This window comes from Sus scrofa, chromosome 2 (assembly GCF_054392235.1).
Source record: "Sus scrofa isolate SSC_HxYL_T2T_F1_AM1 chromosome 2, Sscrofa_HxYL_maternal_Yorkshire_Landrace_v2.0, whole genome shotgun sequence".
NCBI lineage: Eukaryota > Metazoa > Chordata > Mammalia > Artiodactyla > Suidae > Sus > Sus scrofa.
In genome coordinates this window covers 86,676,374-86,701,688 of record NC_139384.1, presented here as the reverse complement: position 1 = coordinate 86,701,688, position 25,315 = coordinate 86,676,374, and the positions used below count along the sequence as shown (strand labels likewise).

The following is a 25,315-nucleotide window of genomic DNA, read 5'->3' as shown; positions in this document are numbered from 1 at the left end:
GTAAGGGGTGGGCAGAGAATGGTGTGAAGCCTGGGGGCTGCTTTGAGGGTGGGGGGATGGGGTCAGGAGGCAGCCTGTACATGCCCCACTTCCCATGTGAGAGAAGCTGGGCTGGAAAGCCAAGCATCCTTGTCCTGGCCCCAGGCTGTCCCCGGGCTCTAACAAGGTCTGAATTGCCTGCAGCCTTGCTGTTCCCCACCCTGGGGTCCAGGCCCCTGGGCTCTCTAACCCCAGGATCTCAGCTTCAGACAGGGAAGGCTGGATGTGTGGAGAACAGAAGCTCTGGTGCCTGGGTTCTGGGTCCCTCCATCTATGACCTCCCTGCGAGTCCCCATCTCTCAACTGTCGAATGGCCCAGGGGAATCACTGACCAGGAGCAGGGCACAGTGAGCTGGATGTTGGCTGGCTGGGTGCGCCAGGTTCTAGGTCACAGCCTTCCCTGGGTCTGTGACCCCATTTGGTCCAGAGCCCCCATTGCCCAGCTGCTGGGGCTGAGGCTTCTGAAATGTAGGCTGGTGGAGGCAGGGCCACCAGATGGCAGGAGGGGGCAGGGAGGGTGGGGGCACGTGGGTGGGCTGCATGGCCTCACAGCTAATGCCTAGTAGCAGGGGGAACGCTGCTGGCCATCAAAGAGCTCAGATGCCGCGATAAGCCAGCTGGCTGCAGTTTATTGGGTGGTTGACAGTGAACAGGGGTTGCGTTCCCTTCTGCAGCCGCTTCCTGTGTCCCCAGCTGCTGGTGGAGGGGCCCTCAGTCTATAATTCCCCACTAGAACGACTCACACTTAGTCACAGCCTCCCTGTTCCACTCACTCAGCTCTCTTGAGGACAAGGTGGCTGTGCCGCTCTCAGCAGGAGAGTCCCATGGGGGTAGGATCCTAACACGGACCCTGGGTTCAGGAACAGGGGCCAGGAAAAAGCCCTGCTTCCTGAGGACGGGGCATCAAGGGCATTTGTGACAGTGGCCTGGAGTTGCAGGCTGAGGGATGGGAAGAGGGTTGGGCCAACTCGGATGTCATGGGGTGGGAAGACAGGGGTGGGGGCAACAGCAAGACTCCATCTGGTTTGTTTTTCCCAAGGTCATGGCTGTAAGCAGTAACAAACTGGTTTTGGTTCTGGCCCACTTGCGCTGGTGTACAGAGGCAATGAAGGGACAAAGAAGCAGGGACCAGTCACTGGGACATGCCCACTGAGAAGGCTCGCCTGGGGGGTCTGCATGGGCTATGGCCCCCAGGGGTTCTAAAGGCCTACTCATCTCCTGCACCCCTGCCCCCCGCCCCACCCAGATGGCACACTCAGTCACCTCCGAGCTCCCCCAGTCCTGGACATGAACCATGCCCTGCGCTCAACTCTGCTGGACAAACTGAATCCTCAGGACGGGCTTCTGCCAGGACACTGTGGCTAAAAGCGAGACTGTGGAGCTCGGGGATACTTGAGGTTTGCAATTTTATTAAGAAAACAAAAACATAACCTATACAAAAAGTAAAGTTCTGTCCCTGCAGATGGCCCGTCACGGGGGAGGGCAGCCCGAGTCCTTGGGCATGGCATGCTGCCTGCTACGCGTCCTGCTGCTGGATGAAGGGGTTGGGGATGGCCTCCATGCCGTCCTGCGGGCAGATGAGCACCACGGAGGTGCCCCGGCACACCACCAGGCCCAGCTGCCGGGTGTCCTCTGTGAGCTTGTACTGGTCGTCCGGGTCTGTGAAGAAAGAGGTGGTGGAGTCTCAGAGGCCCAGGTGTGGAGATGTGCCTGGGGAACTGCGGCAGGGGTGGGCTGGGGGAGCGTGCTGGCCGGCGGGTGGGTGGGCGGGAGCAAGTGCCCAGGACGCGCTCTGGAAACTGGCACATGCAGCCTACCCTCCTTCCACAACGAGAACACCACCCGGGGGACCGCATCCTCGGATGGGCTATGGAATCAAAAGCCATCTCTAAAATCTCAGAAACCCTAGAGGGCCACCATTCACCCTCGTGCCAATGGGCTGTTCACAGTGAGGCAAGGGACCCCAGGGAAGTGGTGACAGTGAGAGTCCTCCTGAGGTCACAACAGTTAAGCCTCCCTTACTGTTAGCCCAAGACAGTGGGGTGGGGGGGAAACCGAGTAGGGGTGAGGCCCCCCCCACGACCAGACCCTACAGAAGGACAGCTGTCCAGGCCCACCCCTCCTCTCCCTTCTTGGAACTGAGGAGACGGGGTAGGGTCTCTGCCCCAGGGCTGTTCTGGGGTGAGGAAGGGGCACATACTCTGCTGACAAGCAGCCAGGGCCCCAGTGGGAGCAGGCTCTGAGGCAGGAACAACAGGCATACTGTAGGGCATGCCCTAGTTCACTAGGTTCCCAACACAGAGGGCATCCTTTTCCAGAAAGTCATTCGCCCAAGGAAGCCAGGCCAGGATCCCAGTGGGGGACTCTGGGCAGACCCAGTGGGAAAGAAAATGAGGGCAAGGCAGGAGGCCCCACAGAATCGCTTCTCCCACAAGGAGGGCCTCTCTCCCTGGTGGCCTTGTGACCCTGCTGTGTGGCTGCAATCACTCTTCACCAGAGTAACTCGGGTCTCAACGTCCACAGTCCCTGGAGGAGCAAGACACTGCTTTTCTTCTCGGCCCTGACGTCCCCTTCACGCCTCTGTCAGGAGCTGCAGAAGTTGCTGGCTGAGGGGCAGGGACTGGCCTGACCACAGGTGGGGAGAGTCTGGGGACTTGGGGAGAAAGGGACTGGGGGCAGAGAATGGGGGGACCCTCTGTCAGCAGCAGGGAGTTACTGCACAGGGACAGCAGGAGGTAATGGGTCTGAAGGAACCCCAGGGCAGCTGGGTCTCTCATGGGGCCGTGGCATCTTTCTGGCCAGACCAGGCACACTCCAAACCCACTGGTGCTCAGGGTCAGTGATGAGCGGATCAGCAAATACTCCGCACCTCTGAAGGCTCAAGATGATGGGCTACTGGGCCTCGCCAGGACCGTGAGAGATCAAACACATCTGTCAGCCGTCTGATCCACAAGGCACAACATTCATGGTTAGCACTTGGGTGGCAGCTGAGTGACTTTGGAACAGTAAGGAAAGCCTGGCAAGGACGCTTGGAGCCCCGCCAGCTGCACTCACCTCTCATGTATTCGATGGTGCCATCCAGCACGAGGTTGAGGAGTGGGTCAAACCCTTTCAGGATTCCACTGGCTTGTCAGAATCACCGAGAAAAGAAGAGAGACAGAGAGATGGAAGATCAGTGGTCATCCTGGGGCAGGTTTGAACTGCATCCAGGTGTCGGCAGGATGGGGGTGCCCCACCGGCAAGGGGTCACCCTGCAACCAGATGCAGATGTGGGAGCAGCTGCTCTGGAGACAGGGGACCAAGGAGAAAGCGAGGGAAGGGCTCCCAGAAGGGGAGCAGTGTCAGCTGACCCCAAACCACCCCCACCAGAACAGTCAGCGAAACCTTGTGCCTGTTTTGTAAACAGTTTAACTGGCTCACAGCCATGTTCATTTGCTAAATGTCGCCTGTGGCTGCTTTCCTGCTGCAATGGCAGTTGAGTGGTTTCAAAAGAGACAGTCTGGCCTGCAGAGCTGAAAATATTCCATGTCCGGTCTTCTATAGAAAATGTCTGTCGGCCCCACCTGAGTTTGAAGCCCTGTCATTGCGTCCTTTTCCTGCTTGACCCTCCCCTACGGAACAAAGACTGTGATAGAACCTACTTCATGGGGTTATGGAGAGTGGACAATGCATTCGGGCACTTGGCCTGGGGGCCGGGAGCCCACACCTGTGGGTCTGCCCCCCTCAAGGGGACGGGTGCACTGTGGCAGGCGGGCAGGATTCTGAGACAGAACCGGCATTCCCTCACCCCGAGAACACGCCTGGGAACCCCCTCCCCTCAGTGTGGAACAGGAGCAACGATGGGACATCACTCTGTGGTCATGTGACAGAGACAGAAGGCTTCGCAGCTGTAATTAAGGTTCAAGAGTCGGCTGACTTTCAGTGAACCTAAAGGGAGGCTATGCTGGGTAGGCCCAACCTGAAAGGTGAGCTACTAAAGGAATGGGCACTTTCTGGACAAAAGAGATTTTCCTGCTGGCTTTGAAGAAGCAAACTGCTAGGCGATGGACAGAGCCCATGGCAAGGGCAGCAGGCAGCCTCCAAGAGCCAAAAGGGTCTCTGGCCCACTTTAGCCAGAATACGGGGACCTGAGTCCAACAACCAGTGGGCAGGCAGGAGGAACTGGGTCTCAGATGACAAGCTCCCAGAGACACTCTTTTATGGCCACCTTGTCAGCGACCTGAGGCACCCAGAGTATAGAAACCACGCACACTGTTGAGATAAAAACGTGTGTTGTTTAAGCAGCTAACTGGTGGCCGTTTGCTCCGCAGCGTTGCAAACATAAGCACCCCGAGACGAGACCTATCTCCTATGTTTCAGAGCTAGGATGGTACTAGCATGTTCAAATCCTCACTGTGCCAGGTACCTCGACTGGCAGGCACTGACTGTGCTTTTAGCCATTCTGATGCTACTCAACTGTCCACAGCTCAGGGAAGGAGGGATCTGGAGCACTGTTTAAGAAACTGAAGATCAGAGGAAGCTGAATAAGTGAAATGTTGACCTTGAATTATCTGTCAGGGACTTCCTATCGTGGCTGAGTGGTTAGCAAATCTGACTAGGAACCATGAGGTTGCAGGTTTGATCCCTGGCCTTGCTCAGTGGGTTAAGGATCTGGTGTTGCCGTGAGCTGTGGTGTAGGTCGCAGACACGGCTCGGATCCCGAGTTGCTGTGGTTCTGGCATAAGCGGCGGCTACAGCTCCGATTAGACACCTAGCCTGGGAACCTCCATCGGGAACCCTGTTAACACTTTACCTGCCTTGAACTCTTTAATCCCCACTGCTGAGGTGGGCGGAGTCAATAATAGCCTCTGACAAAGGAAGAGACTGAGGCTCAGAAAAGATAGTGCCTTGCCCAAAGTTCCACAGCAGCTGAGTGGACAAGAGGGCTCTGCCATGGACGGCACTGCCCGCATGACCCTGCAGTCTCCTTACCAGATTCCAGTAGGAGACGCAGAGTTAAAGCCTCACAATAACAGCAGAAAGCTGCAAACTGTGTGACAGGTACTAGTAGAAGCTCATAACAAAGAGGCCTGACCTGGGCTGGGGAGTCAGGGAAAGCTTCCCAGAGCAATGGTATTGAGCTGCCAGTGGGGAAATGACCAAGTTAACTTGGTAGCCAGTTAACCTGGTAAAGGTGCTCAAGACAGAGAAAACAAGTATCTTTACAGCCCTGTGGCGGTTGAGAACTCCCAGCATTACTCTGGAGCAAAAGGTTCCTCCTTTACCCTGGAACAACCGTGAACAAGGAGATGGGATTTCTTTATAACAGATCCCTCTGGTGGCTTCATAAAAATTGACCATAGGGCCATGGTTCTCAACCGGGTCAGTTCTGTCCCCCAAGGGACAGTGGGCCATGTCTGGGAGGTCTGTGGTCGTCACGAATGGGGGGCTCCTGGCATCAAGTGGGTGGGAATCAGAGATGCTGTTTCACACTCTACAACGCCCAGGACAAACCTCCACAGAGAACACTGCTGCCCCAATGTCAGCAGTGCCGAGCCTGAGAAACCCTGGTGCAGGAGCACGGTGAGGAGCTGGGGCAGCCACCTGGGTGAGAAAGAACCACAGCAGGCAGAGCAGTGAATCCCAGCCACTGGGTTTTGGGTTAGTTTGGGGCCTTTTCCCGTGCCTCAGTTTCCCCACCTGCAACAGGGCCGTAATCGTTCCTACCTCCCGGCGCCTTTTGCAAGCCGGCACGAGTTCTCCGAACTAAACGATTAAAGCGCCGCCCAGGTATTCGTCATCAGTACCGCTGCCCGTTACCCCGTGTGGACCTTAAGAGGGGGAGAGTGGGGGGGGGAGGCAGGGGGCGGGGCCTCACCTTCGCGGCCTCCCTGGAACTTCACCCGAATAGTCTTGTCGATGTACTTGGACAGGTCCAAGATGCTTTCCTTCTTTTTCTTCTCTTTGTCCTGCGAGGAAAGCACATTGCGTGAGGGGGGAAGCGCGGCCAGATTCTGCCCCGCCAGCCCCTCCAGCCAAGCCAGCCGCGCCGCACGCTCACCGCCATCTTGCCGCCGCCGCCGCGCCGCGCCCTTTGGCCTCTGCCCCCTGCACATGCGCGGCGGACGCCTGGCGCCTGCGCAGCGCGGGGCGCCAAGGCGTTGCTGGGAAACATCTGCCGACGCCTGCGGCGGGGACCGGGCGACATGGCGGCGGTGGCATCGCTGGCTCGGCTCGCGGCGGCCTTCGTTCTCCTCGCAGCCCAGGTGAGGGCGGCGCCGACCCTGGCGGCCTCGCCATCCGCGGTGCCATTACTCCTTGGCCCCCCGACCCCGCATAGGGGTCCGCTCGGCCTGGCCTGGGGGTCAACCTAGGGTGTCCGTGCCCCCTACGCGGTCGGCCCGCGGGCTCGGGGCCGGCAGTGACCTTGCCGGACTGTCCCCGGCGCGTCTGCCTTCCCTGCCTGGAAGCCCTTCCCAGCCGCAGCGTCACCAGGCCCCGCCGGAGTCTTAAGGGGGGGTTCCCCCTCTCCTGCCCCGAGCCCCGCTTGTCCACCCCGGGGTCTCCAACCGCCGCCAGAGACGCCCCTCTAGCTTCGTGACTTTGGTCTGGGAGCTACCCCTCTCCGAGCCTCAGTTTCTCCTTGAGTGCGACGCTATCTGCCTCGACCGTGGTTGTGGTAAACTGTCCAGCGCGGCACCCAGGGTCTGGCGGTGTTGGGACGCAGCCGGGAGCCCAGCCCCGAAGTGGGGTCGAATCGCCGCCGCATCTTTTGCTCGCATGACCTTGGCAAGGGAGTTCCCCGCTTTGAGTATCAGTTCCTTGTCTGCAAAAGGAAGATAAGTGTACAGTATAGAGTCAGCGAGATGATATATGGGATCATGAACGCGCAGCATGCTACTTCTCTGTCATTTAACGTTAAGGGTCTCCAGGTGCTAGTGGGGGGAACTACCACGAGGTGGCTGATATACATTGTCATAAGTGCATCTTTTATTACCAAATCCTCCCCCTCTCTCAGGTTCCACAGCTTAGGCAGTGGTGGCCCCCAACAGCTCCCAAAACTGGGTCATTAGCCTGCTCCAGCCCCTCCACCTCTGCTCCAGGCAGATGGCTTTCCTCTGTGGCCACTTTTGTTCTCTGCACCCCCGGTTCATTCTCAACACTGCAGGAGCGATCTTTCTCAAAGTGTGTCATGTCTTGTGCCCAGAGGAGAGCCTTCTGGCAGCTTCCTGGTGCATTCGTGAAGCCCCTGTGATCTGGCTGTCAGGAAGCTTCCCCTTTCCAGCTCTAGTGTATTGAAGGCTCCCTGCACTTCTCTCTTTCGCCCAGGGTCACAGAATGGTAGGGAGTGGGTTTAGGGCTGTGAGCAAGCAGCCTCCTGTCAGTGGAGAGCTGGTCTTCCTCTTGAGCGCCATGAAGAACCAGGCCCAGGGAGGGTTCTGTATGTAGGGTTGTGTATGAATTGCCTGGTCATACACTTAGCCTCAGCTTCATTGCCCCTCCCTCTCAGGCTCTCTGGGACGCCCCCCTAGCTGCTTTGCCAGCCCCCTGTACTTCCCTGAGCCCTGTTCACTCATTTTCCTCAGCTGTCTCAGCAACTCGAGGCAGGGACCTTGAGCTGTCTGGGTATTCCAAAGGAGTGCAAAGCTAGAAGCAGGGGGAGGGTCATGGAAACACCACAGAATGAGGGATGCAATTGGCCTGGGAATGCTTTTCAGGAGCAGCGGTGCCTGCAGGGTGTTCTGAAGGACGAGTAGGAGTTTGCTAGGTCAGGAGAGCAGATGGAGGGTGTTGCAGGTGATGTGAGCAGGGCCAGGCAGAAGCGTGAGAGCTTTATTTGGGGAAGCTGTGGCTCCGCTCTAACTGGTGTATTTTCAGTACAGTGGTTCCACCTGAGAATGGTGTCATCCCAGTGGAGGCTCAGGTGCACTGGCAGGGAGGCCAGGGAGGGAACGTCAGGGGAGTGGCTCCAGGCCGAGGGTAAAGGGCAGATGGAGCCTGTGGCCCTCCCAGGCTGGGGTCCAGGGAGTGGGCTGGACAGGTCAGAGCTGCATGCTGGAGGCCCACGTGATGAGGTGTTTGGACTTTATTCTCAGCTGACTGAACTTCATCCTGAGTGTGGGGAGCCAAGAAGAGTGTTGGAGAGAGGGAGGAGCTCTTGGGCCATTGCTTTCCGGAACAGAACCCTCCCTGGGCCTGGTTCTTCATGGCGCTCAAGAGGAAGACCAGCTTTCCACTGACAGGAGGCTGCTTGCTCACAGCCCTAAACCCACTCCCTACCATTCTGTGACCCTGGGCGAGGGGTTGCACCTCCTCAACTAGACAAACACACACTCCCCAGTTACTATAAGGCATGTACATAAAGGCCTATGTGGGGCCTGTTACTAAGCAGATCTGACCCAACATTGGTGCTGTCTCTGCCCCTGCCATTGCCCCACTCCACCTGGCCCTTTACCCATACACTTTCCCCCTAACCTGCCCCTTCTCCCCTCCACTGCCCGCCTCCGCCTGCCCCTTCCCCCTAACCCTTTCCACTTGCCCCTTAACCCTCTCCCACTTTCCTTCACCTGAACATCTTTCTCTAAGCATCCCAGGACCTAATTTTCCCCTCCTAGAACCCACCAAGTCTTAGGAAGGCTGCGCCCAACCTGGACCCTTGAGCTTCTCCCAAAGCCCTCTGACGTGGATGCTTTCACCATCATCATGAAGCATAATTTCCCTAGAGGCTCCTGAACTCACTTTATGATTGTGATGTGTTGGGAAGTGGCCTGTCTTCCATAGTCCCAGCTGTTCTTGGTTTTCCAAACTGGGATGGGCCACACTGGAAGGCAGGGTACTCACATCCCGGTGCCCTTTTGAAGAACTTCTCCCAGCGCTTAACTTTGGGGAGGAGACCAAATTCACATTGACAATGTGGTTTCTGGTATTTGATTCAAGCCCAGGTTTATTTCTTAACGGAAAGCCAGTTGTGCACATTGGGGGAGGAATCTGGGAAGTGTGTGCTTGTGCTTTTATTTTTTTTATTTTTTGGTCACCCTGTGTGCAGCGTATGGAGTTCCTGGCCCAGGGAATCAGATCCGAGCCACAGCTGTGACCTACACTGCAACTGCTGGATCCTTAACCCACTGTGCCAGGCTGGGAATTGAATCTGCATCCCAGCGCTCCAGAGACGCTGCTGATCCCAATCCTATTGTGCTACAGTGGGAACTCCTGCTCTTGTGCTTTTAAAAGACCTTAAACATTTTTTTTCTATCCATTCCCATTGTATATAAAGGACAGTTTTCACCAGCAACTCAGGTCCCCTAGGTCAGGGGGCAGCAGATGTTTTCCAAAGGGTCAGACAGCATTTTCAGCTTTCGGGCCACCTGGCCTCTGTTAGAACTCTGCAGCTCTGCAATTGCAGCTGAGAGCATCTGTAAGCCCTGCATGCCGGAACTAGGCTGCTGTGTTCCAATAAAACTTTATTGATGAATATAGAAGGTGGGCTGGATTCCCCCTGGGTTTGAGGGGTCACAGACTCCCTGAAGTGGCCTGGGGTGGGGGCGGGGCTCTGAGCGGGTATGAGCCATTAGAAGGGGCACAGGTCCAGGCACAGAACAAGGGGGCAGTCTGGTGGGGAGAACCTGGAAGAGGGAGATCCTAGTTCTGCCTCAGGTCGAGGGAATGAGGTTGGACAGGAAGGGGACGACAGGAAGGGAGTCACATGAACAGCCACAGGGCCCAGGCAGCTGACCGGATTTCCTCCCCAGCACATCTGGAGTGAGCAGTGCTTCTGACGGGCATGGTCGACGTCTCTCTCCAGGGGCCAAACCAAATCATGGAGCAGACGCATGTGGGGGCCACCTGGGCAGCGGTGGGACCCGGGCCTGCATCCTACGGGGACAAGCTCCCTGGCCTGAGAGCTAGTCTGTATCCTTCAGGCTGTGGTCAGGGCTACAGCCCCTCAGGAGCCCTGTCAAGTTAGAGGCCCCCACCCCCTGCAGCCCCCAGCTTGAGAAGGCCATGTTTTGGGGTGGCTGTAGGTCTGTCCCCAGCAGACAGGTGCCTGCCACCTGTTGTTTCTGTGGCAGGTTCTCGGGGGATGCTGAGTGCAGTTTCCCTCTCAGGCCCCTGGAGCCTGAGTGTTCAGTGCGAGTTTGGGTCTAGTCAGGCCCCTCCAGCTTTAAGAAGCCAAGAGGCCAGGGTAGGCTCAGGGCTTGAGGCAGGAGGCTCTGTCTTCCACCCCTTCCTCCCTCGCAGACCCTGCAGCCCGGGGAGCAGCCCAGCCCTGGGCTGAGCCTGCCTAGGGGCCCAGCAACCCAGACAGACATGGTCTGGTGCTGTTAGACCTGCTGGGGTGAGACGAGGTCCTCCAGAGGTGGAAGTTGTCCTCATGGGAGACTGTGGAGCCCTGGGAGGAAGGCAGCAGTTCAGGCAGGAGAGGGACAAGCAGGGAGTGGGGACACTTGCATGAAGTCAGTAGGTAAAGCCTTTTTTTTTTTTTTTTTTTTGCTATTTCTTTGGGCCACTCCCACGGCATATGGAGGTTCCCAGGCTAGGGGTTTGAATCGGAGCTGTAGCCACTGGCCTACACCAGAGCCACAGCAACGTGGGATCCGAGCCACGTCTGCAACCTACACCACAGCTCACGGCAACGCCGGATCCTTTAACCCACTGAGCAAGGGCAGGGACCGAACCCGCAACCTCATGGTTCCTAGTCGGGTTCGTTAACCACTGCGCCACGACGGGAACTCGGTAAAGCCATTTTTTACGTAGATAAAGCCTCTCCATGTTACACAGAAAAGATGAGAGCCAGCCCCTCCCGCCGCCTGGCCACCCCATTGCCCTGGAAGCGGGGGTCCAGTGTTCTGAGGACTCTGGTTCCTGCCCCTCTGCCTCACCTTGAATTCAGATTCGGAGCAAAGGTCCACAACGGGGTGTGGTCAGCTAGCTGCCCTCAACCTTCCTCCCGGTTAGAGTGGGCAGGGTCCATGTGGTCTTTTGTGTGGCTTCCCTGAGCAGCCTGCTGCCCAGTAGACCATGGCAGGAGGAGCTTGAGGCCGGCCACCAGCACCTTGTCCCTGTCCTGGGAGCAGAGGGTCGGGAAGCCCTGGGAATTCTGCTGCCCATGCCCATTAGAGGCACTGCTCGCTGGGGATGTACCAGGGAGGAGATCCATTCAGCTGCCTGGGCCCTGCTGCTGGCTGTGAGATGCTGTCTCTGTGACTCCATCGGCCCGCCTGGCCCAAGGCAGCTTGGCCTCTCACTGTCCACTTCCTATGCCTCTGACCCGGGGGTTCCCACTGATCTATGCCCCAGCAGGTGCTGGTCACATGACCCAGGCTCCACTATCCCCTGGGAAGGGAAGCGTCAGTCCATGGGGCCTGAGCTGTGCCTCAGTGGCCCATAGGCCATTCTCCCAGGGGCACCTGGGTCCAGAGTGAGCCATGAACCTGCTGGGGCGCTGGGAGACCCTCCGGGCCTGGGGACAGAGTTGCTGACTCACCCTGTCCTCTTCCTGCCCCATGACAGAGGCATGGGGCTCTTGTTCTCACCATCCCGTCAGTCCTAGGAGGGCTACCCTGTTCCTGCATTGGACCCCACAGGGCCACGGTCAGCACCCAGGTCTCCCTGAGGAGGCTCATCCCTGCCCTCCTCATTGTCTCCACTGTAAGATGTGTATGGTCGTGCCCATCTGTTCTGGAGGAGGGAGCAAACCATCCCAAACCAGGTCAAGCCTGGAGGCCGGGTGCCCAGTGCCCTGATGGCAACCCCTTACCCCCAGGTGGCCTGTGAGTATGGCATGGTGCACGTGGTGTCGGAGACTGGGGGCCCCAAAGGCAAGGACTACTGCATTCTCTACAACCCGCAGTGGGCCCATCTGCCCCACGACCTCGGCAAAGCCGTGAGTACTGCCTGTTGCCCTCGCGGCTGGGGGCCCCACCCCTGCTGCTCCCCCCAGTCTCTGAGGGCCCCTGGAGGGAGGCCTCCTGGCAGAGAGAGCACCGAGGACAAGGAGGGACCTCTCCTGGGAAACTCAGGAGGGATCTGGTCACTCTAGGGGCCACTGAGGCCGCTGGAGTTGGGGTGTCCCCAGAGGAGCTCCCCAAGCCCTGTGCTGGGCTAGGGTGGTTGTCCTGAGTGGAGTGACAGCAGAAGCCGTCCCTGTCACTGTCTTCAGGGACAGCTGCATGCACTGCTCCCTGGTCCAGCCTCACTCCTTCCAGAGGGACCCGGGATGCCCAGCCTGTTGCTTAGCTCTCACCACAGAGGCCAGTGCTCACACGTGCCCCTCGGGGTGTTTGTAAGAGACTCTGAGGGTTCCTGAGCAGTTCCTCCGAGCCCGTGCTGCCTTGCAACCCGCCCTCCTGCCCTGTCCTCAGCGTGCGTATGTGTGTGCACACGTGCACGTGTGTGAGGGTGTGTGTGCGGGGGGCCTCTTCTGGCGCTGTGTGTGGGGTTGAGACCTGGTGTGCTTGAGGTGAGGCTGTGGGGACAGTGGTTACTGCAGTGGCCTGGATGCCCCAGCATTGGTGGGTCCTCTGACACCTTGACTCTGCCCGGCCTGACTTTCCGAGCAGCTTGTGTGAAGGCCGCCCCTCTCAGTCTCTGTTGCAGGTTCGGGACTGGACGGGCTCCGTGCTCTGCTCTCCATCAGACCTGCCAGCCAAGGGCTTCAGCAACCAGATCCCACTGGTGGCGCGGGGGAACTGCACCTTCTATGAGAAAGTGCGGCTGGCCCAGGGCAGCGGGGCACGTGGGCTGCTCATCGTCAGCAAGGAGACACTGGTGCGGCTGCTGGGCACTCCCCTGGGAGCCTGGGACCCTGGGAGGCAGGATCCCGGCAAGGGTTTGAGGCATGGGCAGGGAGCTGGCCAGGGGAGACGAGGATTTGGTTTCCTGGCCATGAATGGACTTGAGTCTTTGGACTGTGGTCCTGGAGGGGGCCCTGCCCTGGAGCAGTCCTGGGGGGCCGACAGGGCCTGGGGCAGAGATCTGAGGGTGCTATCTGAGAAATGGGCATGGGCCATGTGCCAGCCTCTCCCCAGGCCTTCCAGGGCTGACTGGTGCCACCCAGCCCCAGGTTTGAGAGGGAAGGGGAGCTTTTCCTCCCCAGAAGGAGGGACTGAGCCTGCAGGCCTGCCCTCCAGCTGTGCTCCCTCCCTGCCTGTCCCCCAGGGACCCCACAGGTGTGGGACTCTTCTGCCCCCTCAGGGAGGGCTGGCTCTTGTGGGCTGTGCTGTCAGAAACAGTTGCCCCACCCTGGTGGCCTTGGTGAGCTAGACAATTGCCCTGTCCCCTCAGGTCCCCCCAGGAGGCAACAAGACGCAATATGATGAGATTGGCATTCCTGTGGCCCTGCTCAGCTACAGGGACATGCTGGACATTTTCGAGGTAGGGCTCCCCCCACCAGTCTGACCCAGGCTTAAGAAGACGGTGGGTCCACAGTGCCGTGCACATCAGGAGACCTCGGTCCCAAAGGTTCCGCATGGCCAGGGCCTCCTGGGCTCCAGAGAGCTCTCCCCTGACAGTCCCCGGCCTGGCCCCCACGCATACACATGGCCCTGTCTGCCCAGTGACCCTGTTCATCTTTGGGGAGTTGGGGCTGGAGCGGGGCAGCTTCAGCACAGTGACCTGGGAACAGTCAGGTTCTGCCAAACCCTTTGCAGTTTGCGGCAAATATCCCGATCCCACTCTCCCTGTGGGCAGTGCTGGCAGCTGCCAGGCCTCTGCCCAGGCACCTCCACTGGGTGTACACACATTACATTCCACCTGGGTGTGGGGTCTGTGCTCCCACCTGCATGGTTCGTCGCCTGCCCTGAGTGAAGCTTGTCCCAGCAGAGCCACCTTCCTTGGGGTCAGGAGTGACGGGTCAGGGCATGGGGCGAGGGCCTCCCCGGCCCCTGGTTCCCAGCTCCATGCACAGGCCGGCCCAGGCTCTTCTGGTAGGCAGGGGGCCAGGTAAGCCACCCCCACAGGAGCTCCCGGTGTTCTCCGAGGCAGACTTTCGGCCGGACGGTGCGGGCAGCGCTGTATGCACCCAAGGAGCCAATGCTGGACTACAACATGGTCATCATCTTCATCATGGCTGTGGGCACTGTCGCCCTGGGGGGCTACTGGGCCGGGAGCCGGGACGTGAGGAAGTGAGTGCCCACATGTGTGCCTGAGTGATGGGTGGGCAGCTCTAAGGCGGGGGAAATCACTACAAGAGGGGCTTCTGCATGCACAGAGAGCTTCTGGAAAACAGCTGCCGTGCACACCCAGGAGACCTATTGAAGGCCCTGAGTGTCCTGCTCCCCAAAATTCTGTTCTGCCACCAGGATTCTGGGCCCACCTGGCCAGGGGTGTCCACAGGAGACCCCCCTGGCAGCCCAGGGAAGCCTGTGGAGGGGTCAGCGCAGGGTTGGGGTGGTCCTGTGGGGCCCAGGGCACCATAGCTTTTCACCCAGCAGCTCTCACTGTGAGGACCTGAGCTCCTGGCGCCGTCCCATGAGGTCCTGGGGGCAGGGACTGGCCCATGGGGCAGGTGATGATCATAACGTCCTGACAAGCAAACCCCAGCTGTGCCAACCCCTTGTGCCGGGTTTACTGCCTGTCCTTCCCCCTACCCGTGGCCTTGGCCCTTGGGGAGTTGTGCCGGCTGGCAGGGCATCCCCGAACCATCTGTGTCTTTGGAGGAGGTACATGAAACACAAGCGGGACGATGGGCCCGAGAAACAGGAGGATGAAGCCGTGGACGTGACGCCCGTCATGATCTGCGTCTTCGTGGTCATGTGCTGCTCCATGCTTGTGTTGCTCTACTTCTTCTACGACCAGCTTGGTGCGCCCCTCCCCTACCCCACCTGACCCACCGAGGTCCCGTCTCTCCCCTTGGGGCTGTCACTGTCGGGGGGGACCTAGCGCAGAGCCCTCCCCTCACTGCCTGCCTGCCCTGCAGTCTACGTTATCATCGGGATCTTCTGCCTGGCCTCCTCCACTGGCCTGTACAGCTGCTTGTCACCCCTCATCCAGAGGCTGCCATTCTGCAAGTGCAGGTGAGCTCCTGGCGTGGCCCCCACCCATGGCTCTGCTCGTGGGGTTCCCACCAGGCTGCCTCTTGGCCCATCAGCTCCTACCTCCCGTTACCCAGCCCCTGGGGCTCCACAGCTCAGAGGTGCTGAGGACCCCTCACTCTCCTGCAGCCCCTGATCAATCTGGCACAGGGAAGGCATACAGCAGGTGCCCACTCGTTGATGTCTAGGGGCTTATGGGCCTTGGGTTCAGGGCAGAGTAGGGAAGTGGGAGTGGCTTTTGACTCCTGCCTCCCAGCCCCAGGGCAGCCTCCCTCTCCCCAGGTCCCGCTCTCTGTCAGGCCCAGTGGGACATGGGCTGAAATAGAGGGACGTGAGGAAGGGGAAGCAGGCCAGCCCCGCTCGGCAGTCCCTTTCCCCTAAGGCCTGCTCTGCCCTGCCCTTGGGAGCCTCCCTTCTAGAAATGAGAGGTGAGGGATGGGATGTTTGACAGGAGAGGTGAAGGGGAAGAAAGGGCAGGTCAGGTGGGGAGGCTGAGGGCTTTGGGTGCTAAGGAGAGACAGGGCTGGGGGTGGTGGTTGGAGGCCCCTGACGCCCCCACCTGCCTGCCCTCAGGGTCCCTGACAACAGCCTGCCCTACTTCCACAAGCGGCCTCAGGTCCGCACGCTGCTCCTGGCGCTGCTGTGCGTGGCAGTCAGCGTGGTGTGGGGTGTCTTCCGGAACGAGGACCAGTGAGTGCACCCCAGGGCCTGGGCATGGGGGTGGGGGTGGCTGTCCTCAGGTGCTCTGGCCTCCTCGCTGTCTGACTGGGACAGCTGGAGCTGGGCCAGCTCCTGGTTATGAAAAGCCTCCTGTCAGTGTCCTGGATGCGTAGCCACGTGCTGTCCAGGTGCCGACAGGGCTCAGCTGACGGCCGCCCGGCCATGGCTGCCCTGCAGTTTGTCCACTGCCATGGGCACTGTGATTGCAATCTGGCATGAGATGCCACCTCTGTGGCTCCATCGTGGCGCCTGCCTGCTCAGCCAGCAGCCCTCTCGGGGGGTGAGGGAGGTGGGCTCTGCTCCCCTAAACACCCACCTCTCCAGGCTGCATCCCTTGGCAGGCCTCATGCCTGCGGCATGGCCTGGAGCCCGGGTGTGTGTGTGTCCCTGCTGCCTGCCGTCACTGACACCATCTGGCACTTTCTCTGAGCTTCTTCTGAAGCAGTTAAACGCTTTTGGCTGTGCTGCTGGTTGGAGCCACAACAGATTTAACTGGCAGAAGGAAAATGTGAAAATATTTTGAGTCCTTTGTACACAAAGAGAATGTGAACTCTCACGGTTAAATCAGAGCCAAGAAGGCTGCTCCCTTGCCCGAACTTAGAATAGGCCTCGGTTTCCCCCATGTCTAGGTGCCCACGTGGCCGTGGCAAACCTCTTTGTTCTCACCAGTGCCCTGGCCTGAGAGCTTCTTATCCTGAGCCCAGGTGGAGCGCTCATGAGTGACTTGAGGGGCAGAGAACCTGGAGCCTGGGGTTACCCAGCTTTTTTTTTTTTTGGTCTTTTTAGGGCTTCACTTGCGGCCTATGGAGGTTACCAGGCTAGGGGTCAAATTGGAGCTGTAGCTGCTGGCCTACACCACAGCTCATGGCAACACACCGGATCCTTAACCCACTGAGCAAGGCCAGGGATCGAACCTTCTTCCTCATGGATGCTAGTCGCATTCATTAACCACTGAGCCCTGACGGGAACTCTGGGTTACCCAGCTTTAATCTTCAAATTCAGAAGTGGTTCTGATGGTGTTGGGCCTGGGGCAGCGAGGCCTGTTCCCAGGGACTGCGGACCCCAGTAACCCCAGCCCCTGTTTCCTGAGAGGGTCTGTGGCATCTGGCTGGGTGCAAGTTTGGCTTTTCTTTTTTTCTTTTTAGGGCTGTACCCTTGGCATATGGAAGTTCCCAGGCTAGGGGTCAAATTGGAGGTGTTAGCTGCCAGCCTGTACCACAGCTGCAGCAATGTGGGATCCGAGCCACATCTGTGACCTACGCTGCAGCTTATGGCCATGCCAGATCCTTTAACCCACTGAGCAAGGCCAGGGATCGAACCTGCATTCTCATGGATACTAGTTGGGTTCATTACTGCTGAGCCATGATGGGAACTCCCAAATTTGGCTTTTCTAAGTCATTTAAAAGATACTTTTGAAGAGAAATTTGAATCCAGTTGGAGGCACGGCTCCCTCCTCCTGCAGCCTTGCCCCATCCTGTGAAAGCCCTGCCGCACAGGGACAGAGGTCCTGGCATATGTCCACTCCCCTCTGCCCTTGTGGGTGGGGGAGGGCCCATTCACCCCTTGCACCTCCGGGCCATGGCTGCCCAGCTTGTCCCTGCCACACGTCCCAGGGTCTTCGCAGCTGGGCCACAGCAGGCTGGGTGAGGGATGGCTGGGGAGGGAGGGACTGGCAGGTCAAGGCTCCTGGCCGAGACCCTTCCCAAGGCTAACGCTGCGCTGCCTTCTAGGTGGGCTTGGATCCTTCAGGATGCTCTGGGCATTGCCTTCTGCCTCTACACATTGAAAACCATCCGCCTCCCCACATTCAAGGTGAGAACACAGAAGATGCGGGTAGGTGGGGGGAACTCTGCAGACAAGGGTACCCAGCCTCTTGGTGTTGGCCCAGCACCTCCCTCCAGGCAGCTCTGCCCATGGCCTTCTACTCTGAGCCTGGCCCTGTGTAGGGGACCTGGTCTTTGCTCATCTGTCCCCCTGGTGATGGAGCTTAAGTATCAGCTACAGAGTTGCAACAGCTCCTGTGACTTGTCTGTGGGGACACTAGGCCAGGTGCAGTGGGCCCACCTCCTCCCTGGCGATGGTGCTGTGCCAGTGAGGGTGAAACCAGGGGGGCCGAGGCCTGACCCCAGCAGAAGGAACTTAGAAGCACACAGGAAACGTGAAGATGGCTGTCACCTCCCCAAACCCGGGGCTGGCTGGTCACAGCTGTGTCCTCTCTAGTTTCCCATCAGAAACTAGACCTCGCCTCCCCGAGCCTCCACCTGGCGTTGCCCCAGAGGATGGGGCTGCCTCTGCTCAGACTTGCCCACAGGGAAAGTCTGAACGCTGTGAGGGGCGGGTACACATCCCAGTGGGTCTGTGCATCTGGGACCCTATGCCGGTCCCTGAGCCTGGCCCTCAGGACGCCCTGTCCCCAGGCCTGCACACTGCTGCTGCTGGTGCTCTTCATCTACGACGTCTTCTTCGTGTTCATCACGCCCTTCCTGACCAAGGTGGGCCCCTTCCCTCCCCACCCCCGCAACCCATAGGGCCCTGCAGGCCCCTTCTGATGCAGCCTTCCTTCTGTTAGAGTGGGAACAGCATCATGGTGGAGGTGGCTACTGGGCCGTCGGACTCGGCTACCCACGAGAAGGTACGTGGTGCCCGGGGGCCGAGGTGCTAGATGGAGCAAGCAGAGGTCTGGGCAGGTCCTGGAGCTGGTTGCCTCCTTCTCCCCAGCTCCCCATGGTCCTGAAGGTGCCCAGACTGAATGCTTCACCACTGGCCCTGTGTGACCGGCCCTTCTCCCTCCTGGGCTTTGGGGACATCCTGGTCCCAGGTACTGGGCCTGGGCTTGGGTGGACCGGGGTTGGGGGTCCTTGGGTTGTTGGGCAGTGTGTGCAGCCCGGGTGGCAGAGAGGCGGCCCCTCGGAGGTGTTGTCCATGCTACACAGACCTGCCCGCCTTGCCAGCCACACTGCCCCCAGGGTCCCTCCCCCCACCAGGTGGCCTCTGAGCTGGGGTTTGCACTCTCATCCATCTCTGGTTACCCACCACAAGTCCCGGGTGTCACCCCCAGCCCGGCCCTGAGCCAGAGAGGAATACAGGTCTTCCCACGGAAGCTCCTGGTGTGAGGCCGGGGCTGTGGCCTGGCCTCTGGCCCACGTCCTCTCTCCCACAGGGCTGCTCGTGGCCTACTGCCACCGCTTTGACATCCAGGTGCAATCCTCCAGGGTCTACTTCGTGGCCTGCACCATCGGTAAGCCCACAACCCCAGGGCCCCAGCCTTGCCCCATCTCTGTGTGGGCGGGGTCGGGCCTGTGTCCACCTCACAGCCTCTTCACCTTCCACAGCTGTTGTTGTTTCTCTTTTCTTTTGTCTTGTCTTTCTCTTTTTTCCTTTGTTTTCTCTGTTTCTTTTGTTATCAAAGCCATTTACACCAAAGGGATGTTTTCTCGTTTTCTGTTGGACCCACTTGTTTCTAAAAATGTCTAAACCAGGGTTATCTTGTGGCTCAGCAGGTTAAGGCCATTGGCATTATCACTGCTGTGGTTTGGGTTTAATCCCTGACCTAGGAACTTCCACATGTCCTGGGTGCAGCCAGGAAAAAAAAAAAAAAAAAAAAAAAAGTCCAAACCAATTCTGTTGTCCCTCTTGTTCAGCTCCTTAGCAAAGTGGGGGCGCAGAGTGCACAGGCCCCCTTCCAACACTGTTGACCACCAGCAGGATGCCGCCAGCCTTCCTGGCATATTTCGGGGCCATTACCTCTGCCCCTCCCTACCCAGGTTCCTACAGGTCCAGGCCCCACCCTACCTGGCCTGGCCTCTGGGCTTACAGTCTCCATGATGAGTCTGTCCAGATGCACCTGCAGAGCTTTTCTCGGTGTGAACCACAGTGTGTCACATCGTTCTGTAGTTCCTGTCATTGGAACCCTGTAGTTTGCTCCCGTTGAACCACTTTAGGACCTGTGGATAGTCCCTAGCCGATGATCGGGAACTCTCCCTGCACTGTCCTGTCACTGGAAATGCAGAGGTAAGGGTCAGAGCAGGTGGCCGGGAGTGGAAGTAGGTGCTGGAGATGGGGCTCTTGACCTTGGAGGAGAGGTTCCAGTAAACGGTGTGTTTTCTTGTAACTTTATGTTGGAATACTTGCACATCTTAGTTGCCAGATTAGTACAGAGGACTCCCACCCCGCCCCCCCCACCCCCTTTCCTCACCCCCCACCCCTGCGCTTAGGATGAGCATCTCTAACCCCTCATCTCATCTGCTTTGTTTTCCTTCCATCCACATGCTCTGTGTGCACGTGTGTATACGTTTACAGTCACACATCTGTAAATAACACATTTTATTCTGAACTTGAGGTCAAAGTGCAGATATGGTGCCTCTCCACCCCTCAGTCCTTCCTGGCTGAGGCACAGGATCAGAAACAGTCTTTTACATGATCACAGCTTGGGGAGAATTTGACTTCCTCCCGTACACACCTTACTTTCATTCAGATCCTTTCCAGTTAAAGGTTTATAAAAATGAGCCATTGGGTTATATTTCTAGCTCCTCCTCCAGCTCTCATGGATCCAGACATTCCTCCCTGCGGGGACCCAGTGTGCCCCCTTGCCTGCCCCAGCGGGTGGGGCGTGGCCTGAAAGGGGTGGGGAAGATGGTGCGCTTCTGGAAGCATCCACTCCCCTCAGCTGGTCCGCTCTCTGCCTCTCCTGCAACCCCACTGTTTCCAGCCCTGCAAACGGTGGTAACGCGCTGCCCATCTCTGTCCCCACAGCCTACGGCATTGGCCTCCTGGTGACGTTCATGGCGCTGGCCCTCATGCAGCGCGGCCAGCCCGCCCTCCTCTACCTGGTGCCCTGCACTCTCGTCACCAGCTGCGCCCTGGCGCTCTGGCGCAGGGAGCTGGGCATGTTCTGGACGGGCAGCGGCTTTGCGGTGAATACCAGTTTGCTATGACTGTCTGCAAGAAATAATAGCCTAATAAGCCCTAACTAGAGTTAAAGTTGAGTAAGACCTCCTAGTGTTACAACTAAACCCCGCAGCCCGCGCCTGTGGGCAGATCTCCCAGTCTCTTGAAGGTTTTGCTTGGGGTGCTGTACTTGCGTGGCCACTGGGACAGGGTGGGGGACCAGCGCTCTTGGTGGTGCTACTGAGGGTGATGCTGCCACCCCCTGGCTGAAGGCACAGGTGCTGCAGTTGGATTTGGGCTTCCTGCTGCTTCCACTTTGGGGAGGGGAGCCAGCTAGGCCTTTGGAACAGAGGACACTGTCCATGCAGCACAGGGCAATGGCATATCCCCATAACTCTGGAGGATGTTGCTGTTCAGTGGCATTTCTCAGGCCCTCTTAGGAAATCTGCCCTGTCCTGACGGGGCCCCTGAGCATTTCTTACGTGTGTAACTTGTCCACATAGATGCAGCCACCTGAGTGCCCACTGCAGATGGCATGACTGTTGTGGCCCTGGGTTCCCATCAGCTGCCTGACAATAGAACCCTCTCCCAGGCCCTCGGGCAGGTGTCCTGCAGAGGTCTCAGTCTCAGTGGGGGTCGGCTTTGCCATAGAGCAGGTGGATTAGTTCTGGGAGGTCCTGGAGGGAGAACAATTCCGAGAAGTCAGAGTGGCTGCCCCTGGGGCCCTGAGTGCTGGTGGTGGTGCTGAGTTCCTGGAGGGTGCCTCCCTCTCCTGGGCCTGGAGCCCACCCAGGTGGGGGGGCTCCCTGCCCTGTGCCCCTTCCCCACAGCCCCGCCCCCCGTGCCCCACCAACCAGGCGTCTCTTCTGCAGAAGGACCTACCTCAGCCTGCATGGGTACCTGCTGCGGCTGATGGCCCTCAGCCCCGGGCGGACTCGGATACCACCACCGCCCAGCAGCCTCCCGGGCAAGAAGCACTCCCGGCCTCCCTGCCAGCTGAGCAGTCCCCAGAACCTCCTGTACCCAAGGAGACCGAGGCCAGTGCACCCCCCCGGGAGCCTGAGAGCCCCACCGGCCTCACCCCCAAACCTGCAGGCCTACCTGACCCCTCGGCCTAGGGGAAGGCACACAGACTCGGACTTTCACCGCCGGCCCCCCGCGCCCGGGACTGGACCCGCCTGGCCCCCAACTTGGTGCTCTGGTCTGGCCGGTGCGCGCGTCCTCTTCTTCCCGTCTGGCTGCAACCCGGACCCCAGCCCTGCTCTGAGCCTGAGCGGCGCTGCACAAGCCCTGCCGGCCCAGGCCCTCAAGCTAGTGCCAGCTCCGCAGTCTTCCTGTCCGGGTGGGGCCCCGGGGAGGGTGGCGGCAGACATGCCCAGTTTGGTGCTTCCCTGGCTGCTGCTTCCCTTAGGTCCTAGGGCCTGAGAGGGAGGACCTCTGCCTCCTGAGGGAGGGACGTTTTTGTCCAGCAGGGCCCCAGGGGTTTGGACTCCAGTGTCGCCTGCTAGGTGGGGTCTGGACACCCCCACTCTGGGTTGGGGGCATGAGGAGGGGGCCCGCGGTGATCTCCAAGCCCTGCCCCACAGCCATTCATTGCCGGGAAGCGCCCAGCGCCTGTGCTCAAGCTCCTCCGTGTTTTAATAAACGGCCACGACTTTTTGAAATACTTGGTAGTGTCGCCTCTTGGGGCACGAGTCCCTGGGACTGCTCCTCTCAGGGGCAGGGCTGGCGCCAGGCCAGGGCCCATTTTGCCTTTCCGCTTAGAGGAACTTGGCCCCCACCCTCGCCATGGGCATCTGCACGCTCTCAGCCCCATCCAGTGCACGCACCTCAGCCTCCAGCTACAGCAAAGGCGGGGAGCTTCTGGAATGTGGGAGGATATTTGGAACTGGCGTTATGTCTTCTACCTCACCGACAGGGTTCTCTGAACCTCAGGACAGATGCCGCCGGCCCCCATGTCACCACCTGGCGACAGAGCCCTGCCTGCTCCTCCCCATCCATGACGAGAGGGAAGGCACAGACCCTCTGGCTCCAGGGCCAGCTCTGTGTCCCTCTGGTCCCGCCGCTGTGCTGCAGATGGCAGGTGGGGGCCAAACCACGATCCATTCCAAACAATACCAGCGCCAGACAGACTCACCCTCTCTGTCAGCCACGCCTTTCGAGAGAGAAATGATGTTTATTCCTAAAAAAATCAGACGACAACTTCCACCTGGTTAGGTATGTGTCTTAAAAAGAAACTGGTGTGTGGGTGGGGGTGGAGCAGCTGGACCTGCCAGGACCCACGGGAGACCGTGGCCTTGGAGCTGGACCTGGGCTGCAGGCACAGGGCAGCCTCGGGGGAGGGCCCCAGTCTGGCCTTCCTCTAAGCCATTTTGTATGGTGGTGTAAGAACACGGAATCTATTCTTTTCTGTTTTGGAAGTTTGACAAATGTCAAGGAATTCAAAGGCAGATGTTAGTTCCTGAAGTTTCCGTTTGCGGTTTTTGCCTTGCTTCTGTTCGAATCTTATAATTAAATACAGCTTTTGATATTTACACCTGAGTCTTTGCCTTTTCTGTGGAGCTGGGGGAGGCCTCGGTGGGCCAGGCCTGGGCGGCCTTCGTCCTGCAAGGGTTCCAGTGTGGAGGGAGGCGCCAGGAGCAAATCCACAGCCGCTAAGACAGGGTTCCAGCTTTGCTGCAATGCGGTGCCTTCCTTCAGGGAGGTGAGGGTCGCAGGAAGCTTAGAAGCTTTTGGATACTGCTAGCTTGTCTGTGATGATCTAAGAAGCATGGAATCACCAAGAGCAGGGCCTGCAGACTTTCTGGAAAGAGCCAGATGGTTGCTGTCACAACCAATCAGCCAGCTGTGTAGCTGGGAGCATCAGACAATGTGTAAACAGACAGGCATCAGACAACATGTTTTCGGTGTTAACTGTGGCCAGAAACTTGGTGGGCACCAAAATGTGCATTCATGCAGTTTTCACAGGTTACAAAATACTCTGTTAGATACTTTTCAACTATTTAATAACATAAGGCCCTTGCTTAGCCAGCAGCTGCCCAAAGCAGGTGGCGGCCGCAGCAGGTGGAGCACAGATCTCGAGGGTTGCAGGTTGCATGCATGGTGGGGCAGCTGGCCCTGTCCTAACGTGTGTCAGCTGATGCCAGCCCCTCCTTTACACATAGGGAAGGCAAGGCTCCGGGGCTGGCTCCCCCAGGTTCGTATCAGGCACTCGCCACAGTACCATCAGTGTTTTGCGTCTGAACTACAAAGTGGACCAAAAGTGTGAGCACAGTGATTTTCTTTCACTAAGCAGGGCAGATCTGACATATTTCTCATTCATTCACAGGCTCCTTCACTCATTTGTTCATGGCAGGCCTACTCTGTGCCAGGCCCTCTGCTCAGGCCCAGGACCCGTGTGTGAGTCTAGGAAGACAGCCCATTCTGGTGAGGAAGGATAGGACTCAGCACAGGAGAGGCCTCCGGCTCCGTCTTGTGGGGCAGGTGGCAGGGCAGGCTGCCTGGAGGAGGCAACTGTTGAGCCGAGAGATACTAGAAGGGCTGTTTCCCGCTGCAGCTGCGGTGGGGAGGTGAGAGGAGGGCAAGAAGCCTGGCTTGAGAGGGGTGGGGATGGTCAGCCACATGAGGAAGTCACCACCTGGATGTCACCAGCAGGTGAGGGGGCTGGTTTTCTAGAAAGAGCCTGGCGGCTTCCCTGGCAAAAAAAAAAGATAGCCCCCAGGAGTCATGAGCTTCTCCCACACAGCTGTCCAGCTCAAAGTGGGATGCAAAATAAACACCTGGATTCAATCACAGCCCAAGGGATTGATAAATATTGTTGGTGATTGTGGCCACGTATCACACTGAAGTAAACTGTCAGGAACGGGGAACTGGGGCCAGGTATGTGGGTATTATCTTCACAACTTTTCCATAAACGTGAAACTTCCAAAATTAAAATTCGTTAGCGGAGTTCCCGTTGTGGCTCAAAAGGTTAATGATCTGGCTTGTCTCTGTGGTGTTGCCAGTTCAATTCCCAACCCGGTGCAGTGGGTTAAGAAGCCAGCATTGCCCCAGCTGTGGCATAGGTCGAGAATGTGGCTTGGGTTCAAACCCTGGTCCAGAACTTCTATATGCTGCAGGTGTGGCCGGAAAAAAAGGAGAAAAGTTCATTTAATAATCACTGGGAGTTCCCAGGTGGCTCAATGGGTTAAGGATCTCATTGCCATTGCTGTGGCGCTGGTTAGAAATCATAATTATTCACACAGAACCCCTCCCCAAGCTCTTTCCTACCCTGAGCATCTGCTCTCACAGGTCCAGGGCACACCTCCCCTGCCTTCTGTCCAGGGTCATCTGCCCAGGCCAGTGCCCTCCACCCAGACCTCACAGACCTTGCGCAGCTCCCGAAAGTCCGAGGGTTCAGAACCCACCTCCCCACATGGCTCTGGGAACGGCGTGCCCACTCCCCTCCCCTCTGCTGGCCCAGCCCTTTCACACAGGGGGCCTTCATGGGACACACCTGGGCTCCCACAACCCCACTGTCCTTTCAGAGTCCCCCCCCACACACCGCAGGGTGTCAGAGGTGGGGGAGGGCCTGGGTGGGTCGCAGGGGTGCAGGGGAAGGGGCGCAGTGGGGGGCTGTCATGGGAAGCTGGGGAAGGCGGCGCCCCCAGCTCAGGTGA

General features: G+C 58.6%; 2 protein-coding genes across 4 annotated transcripts; one reads left to right on the top strand and one right to left on the bottom strand.

The window, feature by feature from the left end:
- Positions 1–1,428: 1,428 nt before the first annotated feature.
- On the bottom strand, positions 1,429–6,241 carry LSM7 (LSM7 homolog, U6 small nuclear RNA and mRNA degradation associated). Its single transcript, XM_003123024.5, has 4 exons — positions 6,080–6,241; positions 5,897–5,987; positions 3,094–3,165; positions 1,429–1,698 (listed from the first exon to the last, which is right to left on the bottom strand). The coding sequence occupies exons 1-4, from the start codon at positions 6,224–6,226 to the stop codon at positions 1,556–1,558; spliced, it is 453 nt and encodes a 150-aa protein (XP_003123072.2). The 5' UTR covers positions 6,227–6,241; the 3' UTR covers positions 1,429–1,555.
- SPPL2B (signal peptide peptidase like 2B) lies at positions 6,208–23,191 on the top strand. 3 transcript variants are annotated; one of them, XM_003123025.6, is made up of 15 exons: positions 6,208–6,284; positions 11,783–11,902; positions 12,604–12,786; positions 13,303–13,392; positions 14,002–14,141; positions 14,676–14,818; positions 14,936–15,032; positions 15,624–15,740; positions 17,501–17,582; positions 18,188–18,262; positions 18,340–18,402; positions 18,489–18,588; positions 18,931–19,008; positions 20,523–20,683; positions 21,530–23,191. In XM_003123025.6, the coding sequence occupies exons 1-15, from the start codon at positions 6,225–6,227 to the stop codon at positions 21,773–21,775; spliced, it is 1,755 nt and encodes a 584-aa protein (XP_003123073.1). In that variant the 5' UTR covers positions 6,208–6,224; the 3' UTR covers positions 21,776–23,191. The 3 variants fall into 3 exon arrangements, with proteins under 3 accessions (XP_003123073.1, XP_005654760.1, XP_084869632.1); XM_005654703.4 differs by having other exon boundaries at positions 20,523–20,750; XM_085013506.1 differs by lacking the exon at positions 6,208–6,284 and adding an exon at positions 9,821–9,927 and having other exon boundaries at positions 11,035–11,902; positions 20,523–20,750.
- Positions 23,192–25,315: the final 2,124 nt, after the last annotated feature.

Excerpts from the sequence above, each read along its gene's own strand:
- SPPL2B (XM_003123025.6), top strand. The coding sequence starts at position 6,225 with ATGGCGGCGGTGGCATCGCTGGCTCGGCTCGCGGCGGCCTTCGTTCTC. Across the intron at positions 13,393-14,001 it reads ACATGCTGGACATTTTCGAG|ACTTTCGGCCGGACGGTGCG; the intron begins GTAGGGCTCCCC and ends TCTCCGAGGCAG. Across the intron at positions 19,009-20,522 it reads CTTCGTGGCCTGCACCATCG|CCTACGGCATTGGCCTCCTG; the intron begins GTAAGCCCACAA and ends CTGTCCCCACAG.
- LSM7 (XM_003123024.5), bottom strand. The coding sequence starts at position 6,226 with ATGTCGCCCGGTCCCCGCCGCAGGCGTCGGCAGATGTTTCCCAGCAAC. Across the intron at positions 3,166-5,896 it reads GTTCCAGGGAGGCCGCGAAG|CCAGTGGAATCCTGAAAGGG; the intron begins GTGAGGCCCCGC and ends GATTCTGACAAG. Across the intron at positions 1,699-3,093 it reads CACCATCGAATACATGAGAG|ACCCGGACGACCAGTACAAG; the intron begins GTGAGTGCAGCT and ends CTTTCTTCACAG.